The 25,000-nt window shown below is 47.6% G+C and overlaps 1 protein-coding gene across 2 annotated transcripts in view; it reads left to right on the forward strand.

Annotated features, from left to right (window-relative positions):
- LOC142467940 (suppressor of cytokine signaling 1-like) overlaps positions 1–21,493 on the forward strand; it is a 42,036-nt gene extending 20,543 nt beyond the window's left edge. Inside the window, exons 2-3 of one of the 2 annotated variants that reach the window (XR_012788523.1) lie at positions 16,368–19,621; positions 19,675–21,493. Coding sequence is in view for 1 of the 2 variants with exons in the window: in XM_075573945.1 (XP_075430060.1) it covers positions 16,427–17,011 (585 nt within the window). In the remaining variant the exon portion in view is untranslated. Of the gene's footprint in view, positions 1–16,367 lie in introns of both variants that reach the window. The other variant, XM_075573945.1, reaches the window with a different exon arrangement.
- The last annotated feature ends 3,507 nt before the right edge of the window (positions 21,494–25,000 follow it).

The raw sequence follows: 25,000 nt of genomic DNA on the forward strand, positions 1-25,000 counted from the left end.
TTTTAATACCATAGGTATTAAAATCATTAGTTAAGTCCGTTTTAATGCATGTAATAACAGCATGTTGTTCTTGGTTTGTGAATAAAATAAAAGTAGTGATAATTCTGGTTTGCAGATGGTAACTGATTAATAAATATTTGTATTTAGTATCACTTGTGAGCACATTCCCACGTCTCAGACAGCTCTGCAGCCCCCCACTCTGCCCATTATCTCAGCATCCAGTGCTTCCACTGCAGCAAGGGGTTCTGGGTAATGACATGCAAACGGTACAATAAATGTGTAAAAAAAACTGTTACCAGCTCAACGTTTCGGCTTCCCTATGGAGTCCTTCTTTGCTCTTGAAAAAGTCTCCACTGAGAAATCGAAATGTTGAGCTAGTAAAGAAACCTTTATTGCACCATTTGGTGTGCGTTTTTTTTTTTTTAACCCTTTACGTATTAAAGTTTAGTACGTTACCAGCAGCACCTCCGCCAGTCTTTTGGATTATTGCTGTTATTGTGTTCCCCCGACTCCTTTTACTATTTATAATTATAAATAGATTATATAATGTATGTAAACTAATAGCTACCTATCTACCTATATTATAATTATTCCACTGAAAAAAAGTGTCCTGTCTGGTTGTAAACCGCTGGGGCCTGGAATACAGACAAGATGGAAGCCTGCATTACAGGACTTTATAAAAAAATTAAATAAACTTTATGACAAAACCATCACTCTTTACTTCTTATCCATTTTAACGATTTTATAAGTAAAAATACAATGATACTTTTGGTGTTTTTTATTCCTGGTAAATAAATAGGGTGGCCAAGCGGCTTCTCCAAAAATACTGGACACAATGGTGAAAGGTGCGGCGCGCTCGAGACACACACACACACACACCTCTCTCCTCCATGCTGTTTCCTCCTCCTCCTTGGCCCCACCCTCAGGCTCCTGACACCACCACCTGTTTGGCTGCATTACACATCAGCAGCCAGTCAGGATGGTGGAAGCTGACCAGCCCCCTAGCGACAGTCCTGCTCTCTCCCTGCTCAGGGAAATCCTGCAGCCCCCCCTAAGCTGGTCAGGTCACTATGTCAAGCGAGGTAATACCGGTATACACCTACACGCCCAGAGAGGTAATACCGGTATACACATACACGCCCAGAGAGGTAATACCGGTATACACATACACGCCCAGAGAGGTAATACCGGTATACACATACACGCCCAGAGAGGTAATACCGGTATACACATACACGCCCAGAGAGGTAATACCGGTATACACATACACGCCCAGAGAGGTAATACCGGTATACACATACACGCCCAGAGAGGTAATACCGGTATACACATACACACCCAGAGAGGTAATACCGGTATACACATACACGCCCAGAGAGATAATACCGGTATACACATACACGCCCAGAGAGGTAATACTGGTATACACGTACACGCCCAGAGAGGTAATACTGGTATACACATACATGCCCAGAGAGGTAATACCTGTATGCACATACACGCCCAGAGAGAGGTAATACTGGTATACACATACACACCCAGAGAGGTAATACCGGTATACACATACACACCCAGAGAGGTAATGCCGGTATACACATACATGCCCAGAGAGGTAATACCGGTATACACATACACGCCAAGAGAGAGGTAATACCGGTATACACATACATGCCCAGAGAGGTAATACCGGTATACACATACACGCCCAGAGAGAGGTTATATCGGTATACACATACACGCCCAGAGAGAGGTAATACCGGAATACACATACACGCCCAGAGAGAGGTAATACCGGTATACACATACACACCCAGAGAGGTAATACCGGTATACACATACACACCCAGAGAGGTAATGCCGGTATACACATACACGCCCAGAGAGGTAATACCGGTATACACATACACGCCAAGAGAGAGGTAATATCGGTATACATATACACGCCCAGAGAGGTAATACCGGTATACACATACACGCCCAGAGAGAGGTAATACCGGTATACACATACACGCCCAGAGAGGTAATACCGGTATACACATACACGTCCAGAGAGGTAATACCGGTATACACATACACGCCCAGAGAGGTAATACCGGTATACACATACACGCCCACAGAGAGGTAATACCGGTATACACATACATGCCCAGAGAGGTAATACCGGTATACACATACACGCCCAGAGAGAGGTAATATCGGTATACATATACACGCCCAGAGAGAGGTAATACCGGTATACACATACACGCCCACAGAGAGGTAATACCGGTATACACATACACACCCAGAGAGTTAATGCCGGTATACACATACACGCCCAGAGAGGTAATACCGGTATACACATACACGCCAAGAGAGAGGTAATATCGGTATACATATACACGCCCAGAGAGGTAATACCGGTATACACATACACGCCCAGAGAGAGGTAATACCGGTATACACATACATGCCCAGAGAGGTAATACCGTATACACATACACGTCCAGAGAGGTAATACCGGTATACACATACACGCCCAGAGAGGTAATACCGGTATACACATACACGCCCAGAGAGGTAATACCGGTATACACATACACGCCCAGAGAGGTAATACCGGTATACACATACACACCAAGAGAGGTAATACCGGTATTCACATACACGCCCAGAGAGGTAATACCGGTATACACATACACGCCCAGAGAGGTAATACCGGTATACACATACACACCAAGAGAGGTAATACCGGTATTCACATACACGCCCAGAGAGGTAATACCGGTATTCACATACACGCCCAGAGAGGTAATACCGGTATACACGCCCAGAGAGGTAATACCGGTATACACATACACGCCCAGAGAGGTAATACCGGTATACACATACACGCCCAGAGAGGTAATACCGGTATACACATACACGCCCAGAGAGGTAATACCGGTATACACATACACGCCCAGACCGGTAATACCGGTATACACATACACGCCCAGACCGGTAATACGGTATACACATACACGCCCAGAGAGGTAATACCGGTATACACATACACGCCCAGAGAGGTAATACCGGTATACACATACCCGCCCAGAGAGGTAATACCGGTATACACATACACGCCCAGAGAGGTAATACCGGTATACACATACACACGCCCAGAGAGGTAATACCGGTATACACATACACACCCAGAGAGGTAATACCGGTATACACATACATGCCCAGAGAGGTAATACCTCATACACATACACGTGCAGAGAGGTAATACCTCATACACATACACACCCAGAGAGGTAATACCGGTATACACATACACGCCCAGAGAGGTAATACCGGTATACACATACACGCCCAGAGAGGTAATACCGGTGTACACATACACGCCCAGAGAGGTAATACCGGTATACACATACACGCCCAGAGAGGTAATACCGGTATACACATACACACGCCCAGAGAGGTAATACCGGTATACACATACACACCCAGAGAGGTAATACCTCATACACATACACGTGCAGAGAGGTAATACCTCATACACATACACACCCAGAGAGGTAATACCGGTATACACATACACGCCCAGAGAGGTAATACCGGTATACACATACACGCCCAGAGAGGTAATACCGGTGTACACATACACGCCCAGAGAGGTAATACCGGTATACACATACACGCCCAGAGAGGTAATACCGGTATACACATACACACGCCCAGAGAGGTAATACCGGTATACACATACACACCCAGAGAGGTAATACCGGTATACACATACATGCCCAGAGAGGTAATACCTCATACACATACACGTGCAGAGAGGTAATACCTCATACACATACACACCCAGAGAGGTAATACCGGTATCCACATACACGCCCAGAGAGGTAATACCGGTATACACATACATGCCCAGAGAGGTAATACCGGTATACACATACACGCCCAGAGAGGTAATACCGGTATACACATACACGCCCAGAGAGGTAATACCGGTATACACATACACGCCCAGAGAGGTAATACCGGTATACACATACACGCCCAGAGAGGTAATACCGGTGTACACATACACGCCCAGAGAGGTAATACCGGTATACACATACACGCCCAGAGAGGTAATACCGGTATACACATACACACGCCCAGAGAGGTAATACCGGTATACACATACACACCCAGAGAGGTAATACCTCATACACATACACGTTCAGAGAGGTAATACCTCATACACATACACACCCAGAGAGGTAATACCGGTATACACATACACGCCCAGAGAGGTAATACCGGTATACACATACACGCCCAGAGAGGTAATACCGGTGTACACATACACGCCCAGAGAGGTAATACCGGTATACACATACACGCCCAGAGAGGTAATACCGGTATACACATACACACGCCCAGAGAGGTAATACCGGTATACACATACACACCCAGAGAGGTAATACCGGTATACACATACATGCCCAGAGAGGTAATACCTCATACACATACACGTGCAGAGAGGTAATACCTCATACACATACACACCCAGAGAGGTAATACCGGTATACACATACACGCCCAGAGAGGTAATACCGGTATACACATACATGCCCAGAGAGGTAATACCGGTATACACATACACGCCCAGAGAGGTAATACCGGTATACACATACACGCCCAGAGAGGTAATACCGGTATACACATACACACCCAGAGAGGTAATACCGGTATACACATACACGCCCAGAGAGATAATACCGGTATACACATACACGCCCAGAGAGGTAATACTGGTATACACGTACACGCCCAGAGAGGTAATACTGGTATACACATACATGTCCAGAGAGGTAATACCGGTATACACATACATGTCCAGAGAGGTAATACCTGTATGCACATACACGCCCAGAGAGAGGTAATACTGGTATACACATACACACCCAGAGAGGTAATACCGGTATACACATACACACCCAGAGAGGTAATGCCGGTATACACATACATGCCCAGAGAGGTAATACCGGTATACACATACACGCCAAGAGAGAGGTAATACCGGTATACACATACACGCCAAGAGAGAGGTAATATCGGTATACATATACACGCCCAGAGAGGTAATACCGGTATACACATACACGCCCAGAGAGAGGTAATACCGGTATACACATACATGCCCAGAGAGGTAATACCGGTATACACATACACGCCCAGAGAGAGGTTATATCGGTATACACATACACGCCCAGAGAGAGGTAATACCGGAATACACATACACGCCCAGAGAGAGGTAATACCGGTATACAAATACACACCCAGAGAGGTAATACCGGTATACACATACACACCCAGAGAGGTAATGCCGGTATACACATACACGCCCAGAGAGGTAATACCGGTATACACATACACGCCAAGAGAGAGGTAATATCGGTATACATATACACGCCCAGAGAGGTAATACCGGTATACACATACACGCCCAGAGAGAGGTAATACCGGTATACACATACACGCCCAGAGAGGTAATACCGGTATACACATACACGTCCAGAGAGGTAATACCGGTATACACATACACGCCCAGAGAGGTAATACCGGTATACACATACACGCCCACAGAGAGGTAATACCGGTATACACATACATGCCCAGAGAGGTAATACCGGTATACACATACACGCCCAGAGAGAGGTAATATCGGTATACATATACACGCCCAGAGAGAGGTAATACCGGTATACACATACACGCCCAGAGAGAGGTAATACCGGTATACACATACACACCCAGAGAGGTAATGCCGGTATACACATACACGCCCAGAGAGGTAATACCGGTATACACATACACGCCAAGAGAGAGGTAATATCGGTATACATATACACGCCCAGAGAGGTAATACCGGTATACACATACACGCCCAGAGAGAGGTAATACCGGTATACACATACATGCCCAGAGAGGTAATACCGGTATACACATACACGTCCAGAGAGGTAATACCGGTATACACATACACGCCCAGAGAGGTAATACCGGTATACACATACACGCCCAGAGAGGTAATACCGGTATACACATACACGCCCAGAGAGGTAATACCGGTATACACATACACACCAAGAGAGGTAATACCGGTATACACATACACGCCCAGAGAGGTAATACCGGTATTCACATACACGCCCAGAGAGGTAATACCGGTATACACATACACGCCCAGAGAGGTAATACCGGTATACACATACACACCAAGAGAGGTAATACCGGTATTCACATACACGCCCAGAGAGGTAATACCGGTATTCACATACACGCCCAGAGAGGTAATACCGGTATACACGCCCAGAGAGGTAATACCGGTATACACATACACGCCCAGAGAGGTAATACCGGTATACACATACACGCCCAGAGAGGTAATACCGGTATACACATACACGCCCAGAGAGGTAATACCGGTATACACATACACGCCCAGACCGGTAATACCGGTATACACATACACGCCCAGACCGGTAATACCGGTATACACATACACGCCCAGAGAGGTAATACCGGTATACACATACACGCCCAGAGAGGTAATACCGGTATACACATAACCGCCCAGAGAGGTAATACCGGTATACACATACACGCCCAGAGAGGTAATACCGGTGTACACATACACGCCCAGAGAGGTAATACCGGTATACACATACCCGCCCAGAGAGGTAATACCGGTATACACATACACGCCCAGAGAGGTAATACCGGTATACACATACACACGCCCAGAGAGGTAATACCGGTATACACATACACACCCAGAGAGGTAATACCGGTATACACATACATGCCCAGAGAGGTAATACCTCATACACATACACGTGCAGAGAGGTAATACCTCATACACATACACACCCAGAGAGGTAATACCGGTATACACATACACGCCCAGAGAGGTAATACCGGTATACACATACACGCCCAGAGAGGTAATACCGGTGTACACATACACGCCCAGAGAGGTAATACCGGTATACACATACACGCCCAGAGAGGTAATACCGGTATACACATACACGCCCAGAGAGGTAATACCGGTGTACACATACACGCCCAGAGAGGTAATACCGGTATACACATACACGCCCAGAGAGGTAATACCGGTATACACATACACACGCCCAGAGAGGTAATACCGGTATACACATACACACCCAGAGAGGTAATACCTCATACACATACACGTGCAGAGAGGTAATACCTCATACACATACACACCCAGAGAGGTAATACCGGTATACACATACACGCCCAGAGAGGTAATACCGGTATACACATACACGCCCAGAGAGGTAATACCGGTGTACACATACACGCCCAGAGAGGTAATACCGGTATACACATACACGCCCAGAGAGGTAATACCGGTATACACATACACACGCCCAGAGAGGTAATACCGGTATACACATACACACCCAGAGAGGTAATACCGGTATACACATACATGCCCAGAGAGGTAATACCTCATACACATACACGTGCAGAGAGGTAATACCTCATACACATACACACCCAGAGAGGTAATACCGGTATACACATACACGCCCAGAGAGGTAATACCGGTATACACATACATGCCCAGAGAGGTAATACCGGTATACACATACACGCCCAGAGAGGTAATACCGGTATACACATACACGCCCAGAGAGGTAATACCGGTATACACATACACGCCCAGAGAGGTAATACCGGTATACACATACACGCCCAGAGAGGTAATACCGGTGTACACATACACGCCCAGAGAGGTAATACCGGTATACACATACACGCCCAGAGAGGTAATACCGGTATACACATACACACGCCCAGAGAGGTAATACCGGTATACACATACACACCCAGAGAGGTAATACCTCATACACATACACGTGCAGAGAGGTAATACCTCATACACATACACACCCAGAGAGGTAATACCGGTATACACATACACGCCCAGAGAGGTAATACCGGTATACACATACACGCCCAGAGAGGTAATACCGGTATACACATACACGCCCAGAGAGGTAATACCGGTATACACATACACGCCCAGAGAGGTAATACCGGTGTACACATACACGCCCAGAGAGGTAATACCGGTATACACATACACGCCCAGAGAGGTAATACCGGTATACACATACACACGCCCAGAGAGGTAATACCGGTATACACATACACACCCAGAGAGGTAATACCGGTATACACATACATGCCCAGAGAGGTAATACCTCATACACATACACGTGCAGAGAGGTAATACCTCATACACATACACACCCAGAGAGGTAATACCGGTATACACATACACGCCCAGAGAGGTAATACCGGTATACACATACACGCCCAGAGAGGTAATACCGGTGTACACATACACGCCCAGAGAGGTAATACCGGTATACACATACACGCCCAGAGAGGTAATACCGGTATACACATACACACGCCCAGAGAGGTAATACCGGTATACACATACACACCCAGAGAGGTAATACCGGTATACACATACATGCCCAGAGAGGTAATACCTCATACACATACACGTGCAGAGAGGTAATACCTCATACACATACACACCCAGAGAGGTAATACCGGTATACACATACACGCCCAGAGAGGTAATACCGGTATACACATACATGCCCAGAGAGGTAATACCGGTATACACATACACGCCCAGAGAGGTAATACCGGTATACACATACACGCCCAGAGAGGTAATACCGGTATACACATACACGCCCAGAGAGGTAATACCGGTATACACATACACGCCCAGAGAGGTAATACCGGTGTACACATACATGCCCAGAGAGGTAATACCGGTATACACATACACGCCCAGAGAGGTAATACCGGTATACACATACACGCCCAGAGAGGTAATACCGGTATACACATACACGCCCAGAGAGGTAATACCGGTATACACATACACGCCCAGAGAGGTAATACCGGTGTACACATACACGCCCAGAGAGGTAATACCGGTATACACATACACGCCCAGAGAGGTAATACCGGTATACACATACACACGCCCAGAGAGGTAATACCGGTATACACATACACACCCAGAGAGGTAATACCTCATACACATACACGTGCAGAGAGGTAATACCTCATACACATACACACCCAGAGAGGTAATACCGGTATACACATACACGCCCAGAGAGGTAATACCGGTATACACATACACGCCCAGAGAGGTAATACCGGTATACACATACACGCCCAGAGAGGTAATACCGGTATACACATACACGCCCAGAGAGGTAATACCGGTGTACACATACACGCCCAGAGAGGTAATACCGGTATACACATACACGCCCAGAGAGGTAATACCGGTATACACATACACACGCCCAGAGAGGTAATACCGGTATACACATACACACCCAGAGAGGTAATACCGGTATACACATACATGCCCAGAGAGGTAATACCTCATACACATACACGTGCAGAGAGGTAATACCTCATACACATACACACCCAGAGAGGTAATACCGGTATACACATACACGCCCAGAGAGGTAATACCGGTATACACATACACGCCCAGAGAGGTAATACCGGTGTACACATACACGCCCAGAGAGGTAATACCGGTATACACATACACGCCCAGAGAGGTAATACCGGTATACACATACACACGCCCAGAGAGGTAATACCGGTATACACATACACACCCAGAGAGGTAATACCTCATACACATACACGTGCAGAGAGGTAATACCTCATACACATACACACCCAGAGAGGTAATACCGGTATACACATACACGCCCAGAGAGGTAATACCGGTATACACATACACGCCCAGAGAGGTAATACCGGTGTACACATACACGCCCAGAGAGGTAATACCGGTATACACATACACGCCCAGAGAGGTAATACCGGTATACACATACACACGCCCAGAGAGGTAATACCGGTATACACATACACACCCAGAGAGGTAATACCGGTATACACATACATGCCCAGAGAGGTAATACCTCATACACATACACGTGCAGAGAGGTAATACCTCATACACATACACACCCAGAGAGGTAATACCGGTATACACATACACGCCCAGAGAGGTAATACCGGTATACACATACATGCCCAGAGAGGTAATACCGGTATACACATACACGCCCAGAGAGGTAATACCGGTATACACATACACGCCCAGAGAGGTAATACCGGTATACACATACACGCCCAGAGAGGTAATACCGGTATACACATACACGCCCAGAGAGGTAATACCGGTGTACACATACACGCCCAGAGAGGTAATACCGGTATACACATACACGCCCAGAGAGGTAATACCGGTATACACATACACACGCCCAGAGAGGTAATACCGGTATACACATACACACCCAGAGAGGTAATACCTCATACACATACACGTGCAGAGAGGTAATACCTCATACACATACACACCCAGAGAGGTAATACCGGTATACACATACACGCCCAGAGAGGTAATACCGGTATACACATACACGCCCAGAGAGGTAATACCGGTGTACACATACACGCCCAGAGAGGTAATACCGGTATACACATACACGCCCAGAGAGGTAATACCGGTATACACATACACACGCCCAGAGAGGTAATACCGGTATACACATACACACCCAGAGAGGTAATACCGGTATACACATACATGCCCAGAGAGGTAATACCTCATACACATACACGTGCAGAGAGGTAATACCTCATACACATACACACCCAGAGAGGTAATACCGGTATACACATACACGCCCAGAGAGGTAATACCGGTATACACATACATGCCCAGAGAGGTAATACCGGTATACATATACACGCCCAGAGAGGTAATACCGGTATACACATACACGCCCAGAGAGGTAATACCGGTATACACATACACGCCCAGAGAGGTAATACCGGTATACACACATGTCCAGAGAGGTAATACCGGTATACACATACACGCACAGAGAGGTAATACCTCATACACATACACGTGCAGAGAGGTAATACCTCATACACATACACACCCAGAGAGGTAATACCGGTATACACATACACGCCCAGAGAGGTAATACCGGTATACACATACACGCCCAGAGAGGTAATACCGGTGTACACATACACGCCCAGAGAGGTAATACCGGTATACACATACACGCCCAGAGAGGTAATACCGGTATACACATACACACGCCCAGAGAGGTAATACCGGTATACACATACACACCCAGAGAGGTAATACCGGTATACACATACATGCCCAGAGAGGTAATACCTCATACACATACACGTGCAGAGAGGTAATACCTCATACACATACACACCCAGAGAGGTAATACCGGTATACACATACACGCCCAGAGAGGTAATACCGGTATACACATACATGCCCAGAGAGGTAATACCGGTATACACATACATGCCCAGAGAGGTAATACCAGTATACACATACACGCCCAGAGAGGTAATACCGGTATACACATACACGCCCAGAGAGGTAATACCGGTATACACATACACGCCCAGAGAGGTAATACCGGTATACACATACACGCCCAGAGAGGTAATACCGGTGTACACATACACGCCCAGAGAGGTAATACCGGTATACACATACACGCCCAGAGAGGTAATACCGGTATACACATACACACGCCCAGAGAGGTAATACCGGTATACACATACACACCCAGAGAGGTAATACCTCATACACATACACGTGCAGAGAGGTAATACCTCATACACATACACACCCAGAGAGGTAATACCGGTATACACATACACGCCCAGAGAGGTAATACCGGTATACACATACACGCCCAGAGAGGTAATACCAGTATACACATACACGCCCAGAGAGGTAATACCGGTATACACATACACGCCCAGAGAGGTAATACCGGTGTACACATACACGCCCAGAGAGGTAATACCGGTATACACATACACACCCAGAGAGGTAATACCGGTATACACATACATGCCCAGAGAGGTAATACCTCATACACATACACGTGCAGAGAGGTAATACCTCATACACATACACACCCAGAGAGGTAATACCGGTATACACATACACGCCCAGAGAGGTAATACCGGTATACACATACACGCCCAGAGAGGTAATACCGGTGTACACATACACGCCCAGAGAGGTAATACCGGTATACACATACATGCCCAGAGAGGTAATACCTCATACACATACACGTGCAGAGAGGTAATACCTCATACACATACACACCCAGAGAGGTAATACCGGTATACACATACACGCCCAGAGAGGTAATACCGGTATACACATACATGCCCAGAGAGGTAATACCGGTATACACATACATGCCCAGAGAGGTAATACCAGTATACACATACACGCCCAGAGAGGTAATACCGGTATACACATACACGCCCAGAGAGGTAATACCGGTATACACATACACGCCCAGAGAGGTAATACCGGTATACACATACACGCCCAGAGAGGTAATACCGGTGTACACATACACGCCCAGAGAGGTAATACCGGTATACACATACACGCCCAGAGAGGTAATACCGGTATACACATACACACGCCCAGAGAGGTAATACCGGTATACACATACACACCCAGAGAGGTAATACCTCATACACATACACGTGCAGAGAGGTAATACCTCATACACATACACACCCAGAGAGGTAATACCGGTATACACATACACGCCCAGAGAGGTAATACCGGTATACACATACACGCCCAGAGAGGTAATACCGGTATACACATACACGCCCAGAGAGGTAATACCGGTATACACATACACGCCCAGAGAGGTAATACCGGTGTACACATACACGCCCAGAGAGGTAATACCGGTATACACATACACACCCAGAGAGGTAATACCGGTATACACATACATGCCCAGAGAGGTAATACCTCATACACATACACGTGCAGAGAGGTAATACCTCATACACATACACACCCAGAGAGGTAATACCGGTATACACATACACGCCCAGAGAGGTAATACCGGTATACACATACACGCCCAGAGAGGTAATACCGGTGTACACATACACGCCCAGAGAGGTAATACCGGTATACACATACACGCCCAGAGAGGTAATACCGGTATACACATACACACGCCCAGAGAGGTAATACCGGTATACACATACACACCCAGAGAGGTAATACCTCATACACATACACGTGCAGAGAGGTAATACCTCATACACATACACACCCAGAGAGGTAATACCGGTATACACATACACGCCCAGAGAGGTAATACCGGTATACACATACACGCCCAGAGAGGTAATACCGGTGTACACATACACGCCCAGAGAGGTAATACCGGTATACACATACACGCCCAGAGAGGTAATACCGGTATACACATACACACGCCCAGAGAGGTAATACCGGTATACACATACACACCCAGAGAGGTAATACCGGTATACACATACATGCCCAGAGAGGTAATACCTCATACACATACACGTGCAGAGAGGTAATACCTCATACACATACACACCCAGAGAGGTAATACCGGTATACACATACACGCCCAGAGAGGTAATACCGGTATACACATACATGCCCAGAGAGGTAATACCGGTATACACATACACGCCCAGAGAGGTAATACCGGTATACACATACACGCCCAGAGAGGTAATACCGGTATACACATACACGCCCAGAGAGGTAATACCGGTATACACATACACGCCCAGAGAGGTAATACCGGTGTACACATACACGCCCAGAGAGGTAATACCGGTATACACATACACGCCCAGAGAGGTAATACCGGTATACACATACACACGCCCAGAGAGGTAATACCGGTATACACATACACACCCAGAGAGGTAATACCTCATACACATACACGTGCAGAGAGGTAATACCTCATACACATACACACCCAGAGAGGTAATACCGGTATACACATACACGCCCAGAGAGGTAATACCGGTATACACATACACGCCCAGAGAGGTAATACCGGTGTACACATACACGCCCAGAGAGGTAATACCGGTATACACATACACGCCCAGAGAGGTAATACCGGTATACACATACACACGCCCAGAGAGGTAATACCGGTATACACATACACACCCAGAGAGGTAATACCGGTATACACATACATGCCCAGAGAGGTAATACCTCATACACATACACGTGCAGAGAGGTAATACCTCATACACATACACACCCAGAGAGGTAATACCGGTATACACATACACGCCCAGAGAGGTAATACCGGTATACACATACATGCCCAGAGAGGTAATACCGGTATACATATACACGCCCAGAGAGGTAATACCGGTATACACATACACGCCCAGAGAGGTAATACCGGTATACACATACACGCCCAGAGAGGTAATACCGGTATACACACATGTCCAGAGAGGTAATACCGGTATACACATACACGCACAGAGAGGTAATACCTCATACACATACACGTGCAGAGAGGTAATACCTCATACACATACACACCCAGAGAGGTAATACCGGTATACACATACACGCCCAGAGAGGTAATACCGGTATACACATACACGCCCAGAGAGGTAATACCGGTGTACACATACACGCCCAGAGAGGTAATACCGGTATACACATACACGCCCAGAGAGGTAATACCGGTATACACATACACACGCCCAGAGAGGTAATACCGGTATACACATACACACCCAGAGAGGTAATACCGGTATACACATACATGCCCAGAGAGGTAATACCTCATACACATACACGTGCAGAGAGGTAATACCTCATACACATACACACCCAGAGAGGTAATACCGGTATACACATACACGCCCAGAGAGGTAATACCGGTATACACATACATGCCCAGAGAGGTAATACCGGTATACACATACACGCCCAGAGAGGTAATACCGGTATACACATACACGCCCAGAGAGGTAATACCGGTATACACATACACGCCCAGAGAGGTAATACCGGTATACACATACACGCCCAGAGAGGTAATACCGGTGTACACATACACGCCCAGAGAGGTAATACCGGTATACACATACACGCCCAGAGAGGTAATACCGGTATACACATACACACGCCCAGAGAGGTAATACCGGTATACACATACACACCCAGAGAGGTAATACCGGTATACACATACATGCCCAGAGAGGTAATACCTCATACACATACACGTGCAGAGAGGTAATACCTCATACACATACACACCCAGAGAGGTAATACCGGTATACACATACACGCCCAGAGAGGTAATACCGGTATACACATACATGCCCAGAGAGGTAATACCGGTATACATATACACGCCCAGAGAGGTAATACCGGTATACACATACACGCCCAGAGAGGTAATACCGGTATACACATACACGCCCAGAGAGGTAATACCGGTATACACACATGTCCAGAGAGGTAATACCGGTATACACATACACGCACAGAGAGGTAATACCTCATACACATACACGTGCAGAGAGGTAATACCTCATACACATACACACCCAGAGAGGTAATACCGGTATACACATACACGCCCAGAGAGGTAATACCGGTATACACATACACGCCCAGAGAGGTAATACCGGTGTACACATACACGCCCAGAGAGGTAATACCGGTATACACATACACGCCCAGAGAGGTAATACCGGTATACACATACACACGCCCAGAGAGGTAATACCGGTATACACATACACACCCAGAGAGGTAATACCGGTATACACATACATGCCCAGAGAGGTAATACCTCATACACATACACGTGCAGAGAGGTAATACCTCATACACATACACACCCAGAGAGGTAATACCGGTATACACATACACGCCCAGAGAGGTAATACCGGTATACACATACATACCCAGAGAGGTAATACCGGTATACACATACACGCCCAGAGAGGTAATACCGGTATACACATACACGCCCAGAGAGGTAATACCGGTATACACATACACGCCCAGAGAGGTAATACCGGTATACACACATGTCCAGAGAGGTAATACCGGTATACACATACACGTCCAGAGAGGTAATACCGGTGTACACATACACGCCCAGAGAGATAAAAAAAAGTAGGGGTACTGTGGAGCTGTACATGATAAAATGCAGGGGTGGTCAACTCCAGTCCTCAATGGCCACCAACAGGTCAGGTGTTAAGAATATCCCTGCTTCAGCACAGTTGGCTCAATCGGTGGCCGTCGAGGACTGGAGTTGACTACTCCTGCCCTAGTATATCACATTCGGACCACTAATTGTCTCTTCTTTTTGCTTCCTCAGGCCAGATACGCAGAAGGTCTGGAGGATGAAATTGTTCTTCAACCTATGGGGCCTCTGAAATGGTTGGAGGGGGGGCCTGTCCCCAGCCAGAGTCACCCCAAATCCTCTACCCAGCCTCTCCTCCTCCTCTCGTGCCCCCGGCTCGATACCGCCTCTTCCGGGGGAACGAGCAGCAACTCGTGGAGAGCTCCGTGGTCACTCTGCAGGCGAGCGGCTTCTACTGGGGACCGCTGCCCACGTCCGAGGCTCACGCCATGCTCGAGAGGGAACCGGCGGGCACCTTCCTGGTGCGGGACAGCTCCCAGGGGGATCACCTCTTCAGTGTCAGCATCAAGATGGAGTCCGGCCCAGTCAGCGTGCGGGTCCTGTTCCTAAAGGGCCGCTTCTGGTTGAGGGAGTTGTCCTCGGACTGTCCCGTCAAGCTTCTGGAGCTGGCGGTGGAAAGGACCCCACACATCCCTCTGCGCTGTCAAAATGGCGTCCAGCTGGTGCTCTCCCGGCCCCTACGCGGTACGCGGGTCCTCAGCCTGCAGCAGCTGTGCCGCCGCTGCATAGTGACTCAGCACGGCAGGGAGGGGCTCGCCAGACTCCCCATTCAACCAGCACTCCGGAGATATATTGATGATTTCCCCTTTAAGATATGACATTTCCCCTTTAAGGTATGACGTCATGGGGGATGATACCAAGTGAGAGGGGTGTTCTACTCATCCCCAGGTTAATTCATCAGTTGTCGGTGCAACACAGGAGGCCTATCGATGATTTCCCCCTTTAAGATGTTGCATCACAGTGGATGATACCAAGAGGGAGATTCTCTACTCCTTAAGTGTTTTCATTACTCGATGAAGGTTTTGTGATGGTAGCACAAAAGAAAACACTCAACCATATAACACCTTCTGTAGAATGAATCAAGTTATGTTTATTACTATGGAATATATTGCAGAAGGACAAGGGAATATTATTTTGTGTGTTGATATTTTCGCAAACAACGTACAAACCAACTGGAGGATTTCACCTGAATATCTGGGGGGGGAAGAGAAACGCCACTTTCTGAACTAAATATATTTATCTTTGGGGGCTGAAGGAGTTTGAAGTGGGTGAACTCGGTGGGAAATCCAGCATCAGCTCTCCTTGTGACTTTGGGCGAGCCACTTTATCTCCTTGTGCCTCAGGCACCAAAAACAGATTGTAAGCTCTGCAGGGGAGGGATTCGCTGTGCCAAATTCTATGTATGAAGCTGCGTATTCTGGCAGCGCTACAGAAGTTACATTATTTCAGGCGCCTTCGTGCAATAGTGCGTTTTATTTGAAAGTCCTTTTTAAGGGCTGGAAGTGCGTAATGGTAATGTAACAGCTGCAGTGCCTTATTGCCGTTACGATTCATTAAAAGGATGGAGGAGATTAGCAGAATCATGAGGAACCCGGAGTTAAAATAGTCCGAGCTTTGTGTATCCAGCCACACGACGGCCTTTCTGATGCACTACAGGGCTTTTTTTTTTTTCATTAAAGTGTGATAGTTCCGATCAGGGCGTTGTAGCACGAAAACCCCCTAAAGAGAGTATTTTTGTATTACTAGCAATAAGATGCTGTTGAATACCTTGTACTGTATGTGTTTCCCCTGCGTTTTTTATGCTGGTTTCTACATTTCGAACCATCATCTCTCTCTCTCCATACCGTGTGTGTGTGTGTGTGTGTGTGTGTGTGTGTGTGTGTGTGTGTGTGTGTGTGTGTGTGTGTGTGTGTGTGTGTGTGTGTGTGTGTGTGTGTGTGTGTGTGTGTGTGTGTGTGTGTGTGTGTGTGTGTGTGTATCACCACCACTAGTTGCTCTATGGCTCTACGTGGAGATACAAATGAACTTCCATGTGTGATAATAAGCTGACCCAGAACATATAATACTTGCAATGTGGTATAAACTGTATTTTTTTTTACCTGAAGTTAAATGGCAGAACGATCAAAAGAAACCGCTCAACACAAGATCAACGTACAGCCGGTCCTCGCTTATCCGCCGGGATCCGTCCCACAAACCGCCGTCGGGTAACAGACCGCCGGATAGCGGGTCGTTGTTAATCCGCGTCGGATAATGCGTCCAGCAGACTGCTGGATACTGGGGACCACCTGTATGTACAGATTCACCAAACCGCAACATCTCATAATTATTCGCTTCTTACTTACCGTGCTAGATAAACGCCTGCGCATCGGGAATTCTTTCCAATATTTTATTTGAATTGTGATATTACCTAATTTGCCCAAAGTTTCCCGCCCCGCCACGGTAACTCCAGACCAGGGAGCTTCTCGGATCTAATTGTATGACTGGTTACGATGTGTAGCGGCACCGTCACCTTTTCATGCCTGATTTGGGGCAGTCATCGGCATTAATTGTATTCATTCTGTAGAAACGGTGTGTTATAATATTCAGCAGCAAACATTGCGTCAAAGCGACCAAGGAAACGTGTTTCATTCCCGTCAGAGATTCCCCAACAGGGGCGTTCGTGAGGCGCCTCCAAGGGGTTCGCCACCTAAAAATCTATTATTGGGGCTCAGGCAGTTTAGTGGGTTCCTGTTTGGCCTGCGCACTTAGTAAGGCCCCAAACTGCACCTTAGTGTGGGGGGTATAGCTGTCAATTACAGACAGCAGCAGGGCATTGTGGGGCGCGACTTTGGAAGCTCCCACAGTGAGTGACAGCTATACTCCCCTTGCTGCCTGTACACACACACGGGCAGTTTGGGGGGATTATTAAGCGTGTGTTCCCCCCACGCGCTCAGGACACTGCCTGGGATCGGTCATACAGGTCTGTTAGTGATTAGTCTCATGAGGAGGGAATAAGATTTATTCATTAGGGGTTCGTGAAATGAATATTTCCTAGCAGGGGGGCACAGGGTAATAGTCTGGGAAGCGCTGTACCAAGTGACAATGCAGCACCTTCTGGACAATTTGAACTGTTGTATAATTTAACCCTTTGGGTGCCCTGTAGATGTAGGCACTTCTTAGTGAGGTCTGGTACTTCAGGAACCCCGTGATGTTGTCAAAACGCATGTTATGTACGCCCCAATGCCCCTCGTGTATACCCACACAGTAACCCCACTACTATAATGATCCACATTATTTGGTAGCAGCTCCTTACATCTGCGTTTTGCCTGCTGAGGTGACTGGCAATGAGAGGGATCCAGACAGAACACTTCCCTCCGCATTTCGCCTGCTGAAGTGATGGGAGGGGGACCCAGATACAGTGCACATCCCCCTGCGTTTCGCCTGCTGAGGTGGTCGGGGTACCCAGATACAGTGCACATCCCCCTGCGTTTCGCCTGCCGAGGTGGTCGGGGTACCCAGATACAGTGCACATCCCCCTGCGTTTCGCCTGCTGAGGTGGTTGGGGGGATACAGATACAGAGCGTAACCCTCCGCATTTTGCCTGCTGAGGTGAGGGGGGCAGGGGTGACCCAGATACAGAGCGTATCCCTCCGCATTTTGCCTGCTGAGGTGATGGGGGGACCCAGATTCAGAAAACATCCCTCTGCATTTCGCCTGCTGAGGTGACGGGGGGACCCAGATACAGAACACAACCCCCTGCGTTTCGCCTGCTGAGGTGACGGGGGGACCCAGATACAGAACACATCCCTCCACGGTTTCCCGCTGCTGCTCGCTCTCTGCCTCCACGTGCCAATCAGAATCTGTGGCGATGCCGATAGGCTGGCCGCGTAGCGAGGCAACGCCAAAGATTTTGATTGGCACACGCAGGTACGCTGCCTGCCAAATCGGTACCGTGGGAGGGTCTGTGAGAGGCGGAGGGGCCCCGGGCGGCACTGTGGGAAAGAAGGGGCCCGCGTGCCAGATCGGGGGCGATCTCCCTTGGAAAACAAGTTTAAAATGTGCACAATGTGGCCACAGTGTCACGGGGACCCTGGAGCGCCCGGTACACGTGCCGTGGCGCCTACATCATGTGACACTCAAAGGGTTAAAGTCTATTTTTTCTTTTTATTGGGGATTTCAATCAAATGTTTACAAACCAACTTACGTTTTTTTTATTTAAAATACTTATTTCTTTTGACTCCTAGATTTACTCCATAAACTTGTCACTGCCATCGATTCAGTTTGGGCACAAGGTGGGACAGCATCTTTAATAGTTTAAAGCTGAACTGGGGGGTCCCCCGCTACTGCCCTGCGGCCCCCGCCCCCGCTCTGGCAGCCAATAGAAAGCCGGAATGTCACGGGGCTATGATGATGTTGCGGCTTCCTATTGGTGGAACCGCAGCCATGTTTGTAGTCCTAATACTCAATAACGTACAGTACCACATCCCTAATACTCAATAACGTACAGTACCACACCCCTAATACTCAATAACGTACAGTACCACATCCCTAATACTCAATAACGTACAATACCACAACCCTAATACTCAATAACGTACAGTACCACATCCCTAATACTCAATAACGTACAGTACCACATCCCTAATACTCAATAACGTACAGTACCACATCCCTAATACTCAATAACGTACAGTACCACATCCCTAATACTCAATAACGTACAATACCACATCCCTAATACTCAATAACGTACAGTACCACATCCCTAATACTCAATAACGTACAGTACCACATCCCTAATACTCGGTAATGTACAGTACCACATCCCTAATACTCGGTAATCTACAGAACCACACCCTTAATACTCGGTAATGTACAGTACCACATCCCTAATACTCAATAACGTACAATACCACATCCCTAATACTCAATAACGTACAGTACCACATCCCTAATACTCAATAACCCCCCTAATACTCAATAACGTACAGTACCACATCCCTAATACTCAATAACGTACAGTACCACATCCCTAATACTCGGTAATCTACAGAACCACACCCTTAATACTCGGTAATGTACAGTACCACACCCCTAATACTCAGTAACATACAGTACCACACACTTATTACTCATACCCAAAGCATCGTCCAGGATTCTTTTACAATAAATAAGCTATAAGTACAGTGTTTGTAAGGGCGGTGTTACTGATACACAGCAGACCCCAGTAACGTGTTGTGGGGGGCTTTACAGCTGGGATCGTTTTGTTAACGTTCTGTTTTTTACATTAAAAGGTTTTTTTGTAATACTTTTGTGTCTAAAATGTTTCCAGTTTTGTGCGTTTATTTCCTATTCGTGTTACAGGTTTCATACTGATTACACACGCTGTGTATTAAGGCAGCAACATGTGACAAATCCTATGTTTGTGCACAGTAAATGAGTACTTTAGTATTAGGTGATACCTTTTTTTATTTGGACTAACAATAGATATTAAAAGTACTGAAGTACTCATTTACTCTGCACTATTGCAACCCGGCAATTTCTACTTAGTTTTTTTTTTGTAAAATAAATCAGTTTTGTTGTATTAGATAACACTGCATATTTTTTTTAACCTCCTAACGCCATTTTTAATTATTTTTTTAATGTACGTATCATCCTTTGGTTGCCACAGCAACCCTTTAGAAAGTCACATCCACTTCCTCTTCTGAAACGGGCTCAGACACCTTTTTGAGCTCTGCACTTTGGCAACAACGTATCACAAACAGATCAGTTGCTGTGTTCCAAACATCAGAGGGTCGATTACTCTGAAAGCTGTAACAATGTGTTGCACTTAGTGATATAACGTTACATATCAGCTGCAGCATGTCACCGGCTGCAGCACAAAGGCAGAAGGCGGCCATTTCGTTGGGCACACAATCAGATCAGATTTGTAACAGGAACATCAAACAATTGCCAGTGTAGGTAAGAATGTAGCATTATACATTGCCACACGCTTTACATATTAAAATAAGAAAAACGGGGGGGTAGTATTTCTGCTTTAACCCTTTTGCTGCTGGCAAGAAATCTGTCAAAGCGGCAATCCCCCCCTGAAGCCTGTATGAGTTTAAAGGAGAAGATGCCTCCCCCCCCCTAAAAAATGTTTCCCCCACAATAAGTGGGAATCGGGGGGTTTCCGGAGCCGGACCGCATTAACTTCGGCTCCAGTGACTCCCTGCTCTCCGAGATACTGGTCTCAGGAGTTTGCGCAGGCAGCAGCTCCTCCAGGGTTAAGCTCCCGGTAACGTGGGCCAATAGGAAGCTGTACGGGATGATGTCACGCCTTCCTATTGGCCCACGTGACGTGGGAGCTTTAAATCCGCCATTTCGATAGCCCAGCCAGAGCTGCTACCGGCACCCCCTACGGATGTAAGTATTTTGGAAAACCAGGGGGGGGGGGGTCCCTGGCGCTGATATTAACGTGATTCAGACCCCGAGACACCTTGCATCAATCCTGTAACTATATTAAAAATAATACGTTAACCTCCTATTGTGTTACTATCCTGGCCCCTGAGTACTGTATATTAGAAATGTTAGGAAATATTTATGTTCTACGAATAGGAAAGGGGGGTGGGGTAGAGACTTTCTAAAAGACACCCCATAAAGGGGAATTGTAACTAAAAACAAGCCGTGGTCGTCTGTGTGAAACATTAAAAAGTAGTGGTACTCGGGGGGGGTGGGGGTGGGGGGCGAGGTTGGCTCTCAGAGCGTGAAAATTACAAGTAGAGGTACTTTTAGTATTAAAGTGTAAACAGTGTGTTGGTACTGTGACACAAAGAATAATGGTACTGTAGTGTGAAACTAAAGGGTGGTACCCTGGGTGGGCAACTCCAGTCCTCAAGGGCCACCAACAGGTCTGGTTTTCAGGATATCCTTGCTTCAGCACAGGTGGCTGAATCAGTGCCTGCTTCAGCACAGGTGTCTCAATCAGTGGCTCAGTCAAAGACTGAGCCATCTGTGCTGAAGCAGGGATATCCACAAAACCGGACCTGTTGGTGGCCCTTGAGGACTGGCGTTGGCCGCCCCTGGGTAAGTGTATACAGCCTCTGCCCCTATATTAGCCCGCCCTGTGACACCTCTTCCCCTCGCAGGATGTATGCAGGACAGCATGTTAACCGCTGGTGAAACTGCTCGGGGTATTTCTGCTCCATTCTCAGAACGGAAAGATCTTATCTGTTCCTAGAAAGCGTTTTACTTAATGAAACCAAAGCGCCTGCAAGACAATAAAGCCGTCTCCGGGTCACTGCGAGGGAGGGGGCGTGCGCAGAGCGCGCGGTGCGGGAGACTAGTGTTATGCTTTGGTTACACACACCTTTCTTTACCTGGATCCTCTGCTTCTCAGGCGGGGGATGGCAGAAAGTGAGAGGGGAGATTTGCACCTGTGAGAACACGATCACTTATAGTGTATGGAGTGAGAAGGGGGCACGTGTGTGCTTGCGGGATCACGAATACAATCGTGCGTTGGACGCCAGGAGAGTTCTCTGGCGAAGAAATCATTCAACAAATTAAATATATATATATATGTGTATCTATATATATATTTGAAAATCTTGGATGTGAGTGTCTGGAGACCATTTGATTGGTCCGTCGGTCCGCCCGCCCTCCCACAGTTCTCATTGGCCGGTGTGTCTGCCCCCCCCTGTGTCCCGCCCCCCCACGGCTCTCACTGGCCCACCAGAGCACGCTCTCTCCTGCTCTCACCTCCCACAGGCCGCTCCCTTCCCTGGCTCTCACCCTTCCCCGGCTCTCACCTCCCCCTGGCTCTCACCCTTCCCCGGCTCTCACCCCCCGGCTCTGACTCTTCCCCGGCTCTCACCTCCCACAGGCCGCTCCCTCCACCCGGCTCACCCTCCCCCAGGCTCTCACCCTTCCCTGGCGCTCTCCCTCCCACACACCGCTCCCACTCCAAATCCCCCCCACCCCCACACAGAGCACGCTCTCTGCGGCTCTCACTTCACATAGGCCGCTCTCACTTCACATAGGCCGCTCCGCCAGCTCCCCATCCCCGAGAGCGCTGCTCCGGCTCTCTCCGCCTCTCCCATGAAAGGCATGTTCAACGGCGGGGCACAGCACCTCCTCACCGGAGCGTCTCCGCCTCGCCGAGGGTCACGGACACCGCTGAGGAGCCCGAGGTGGAGGAGGAGGGCGGCCAGTACCCGGAGGAAGAGGAGGAGCGCGGCCAGGTGCAAGGTGAGGAAACGCAGGGGAAGGAGTTCTTTCACGCGTCCCTGATTCCCCCATCCCCTTTGCCCTGCCCCCTCTCCCCCTCCCCTCCTCCCCTGCCCTTAGGACAGGGAGGGGGGGGGGGCAAAGGACAGGGAGGGTGGGCCACAGCCTATTGTTATTCAGTTTGGACATTCAGCATTAGTCTGGTACTGTGTATCTCAGGGACGTTGTCGCAGGGTTGAGGGAAGTACCAAAAGAAAAACCCTATCCTAGTACATAGTGTGTTTTTCAGGCTATGTTTGACCATTGTGTGCATCATTCGTGTACCATTAAATGCGTTTTTGGCTGATCCATTTACTTCTTTGTTTTTTCCGTTGAGTGCTGGGAACATTTGTGGTTCGCTGTAAAGAAGAGTGGGCCAAAATTCCTCCACAACGATGTGAGAGACTGATAAAGTCATACAGAAAACGATTACTTCAAGTTATTGCTGCTAAAGGTGGTTCTACAAGTTATTGAATCATAAGGTGTACTTAGTTTTTCACACATGGCTTCTCCATTTTGGCTTTATTTTTGTTAAATAAATCATGACACGGTTTAATATGTCATGTGTTGTTGTTCATCTGAGG

Source organism: Ascaphus truei, chromosome 17 (genome assembly GCF_040206685.1).
Source record: "Ascaphus truei isolate aAscTru1 chromosome 17, aAscTru1.hap1, whole genome shotgun sequence".
Taxonomy (NCBI): domain Eukaryota; kingdom Metazoa; phylum Chordata; class Amphibia; order Anura; family Ascaphidae; genus Ascaphus; species Ascaphus truei.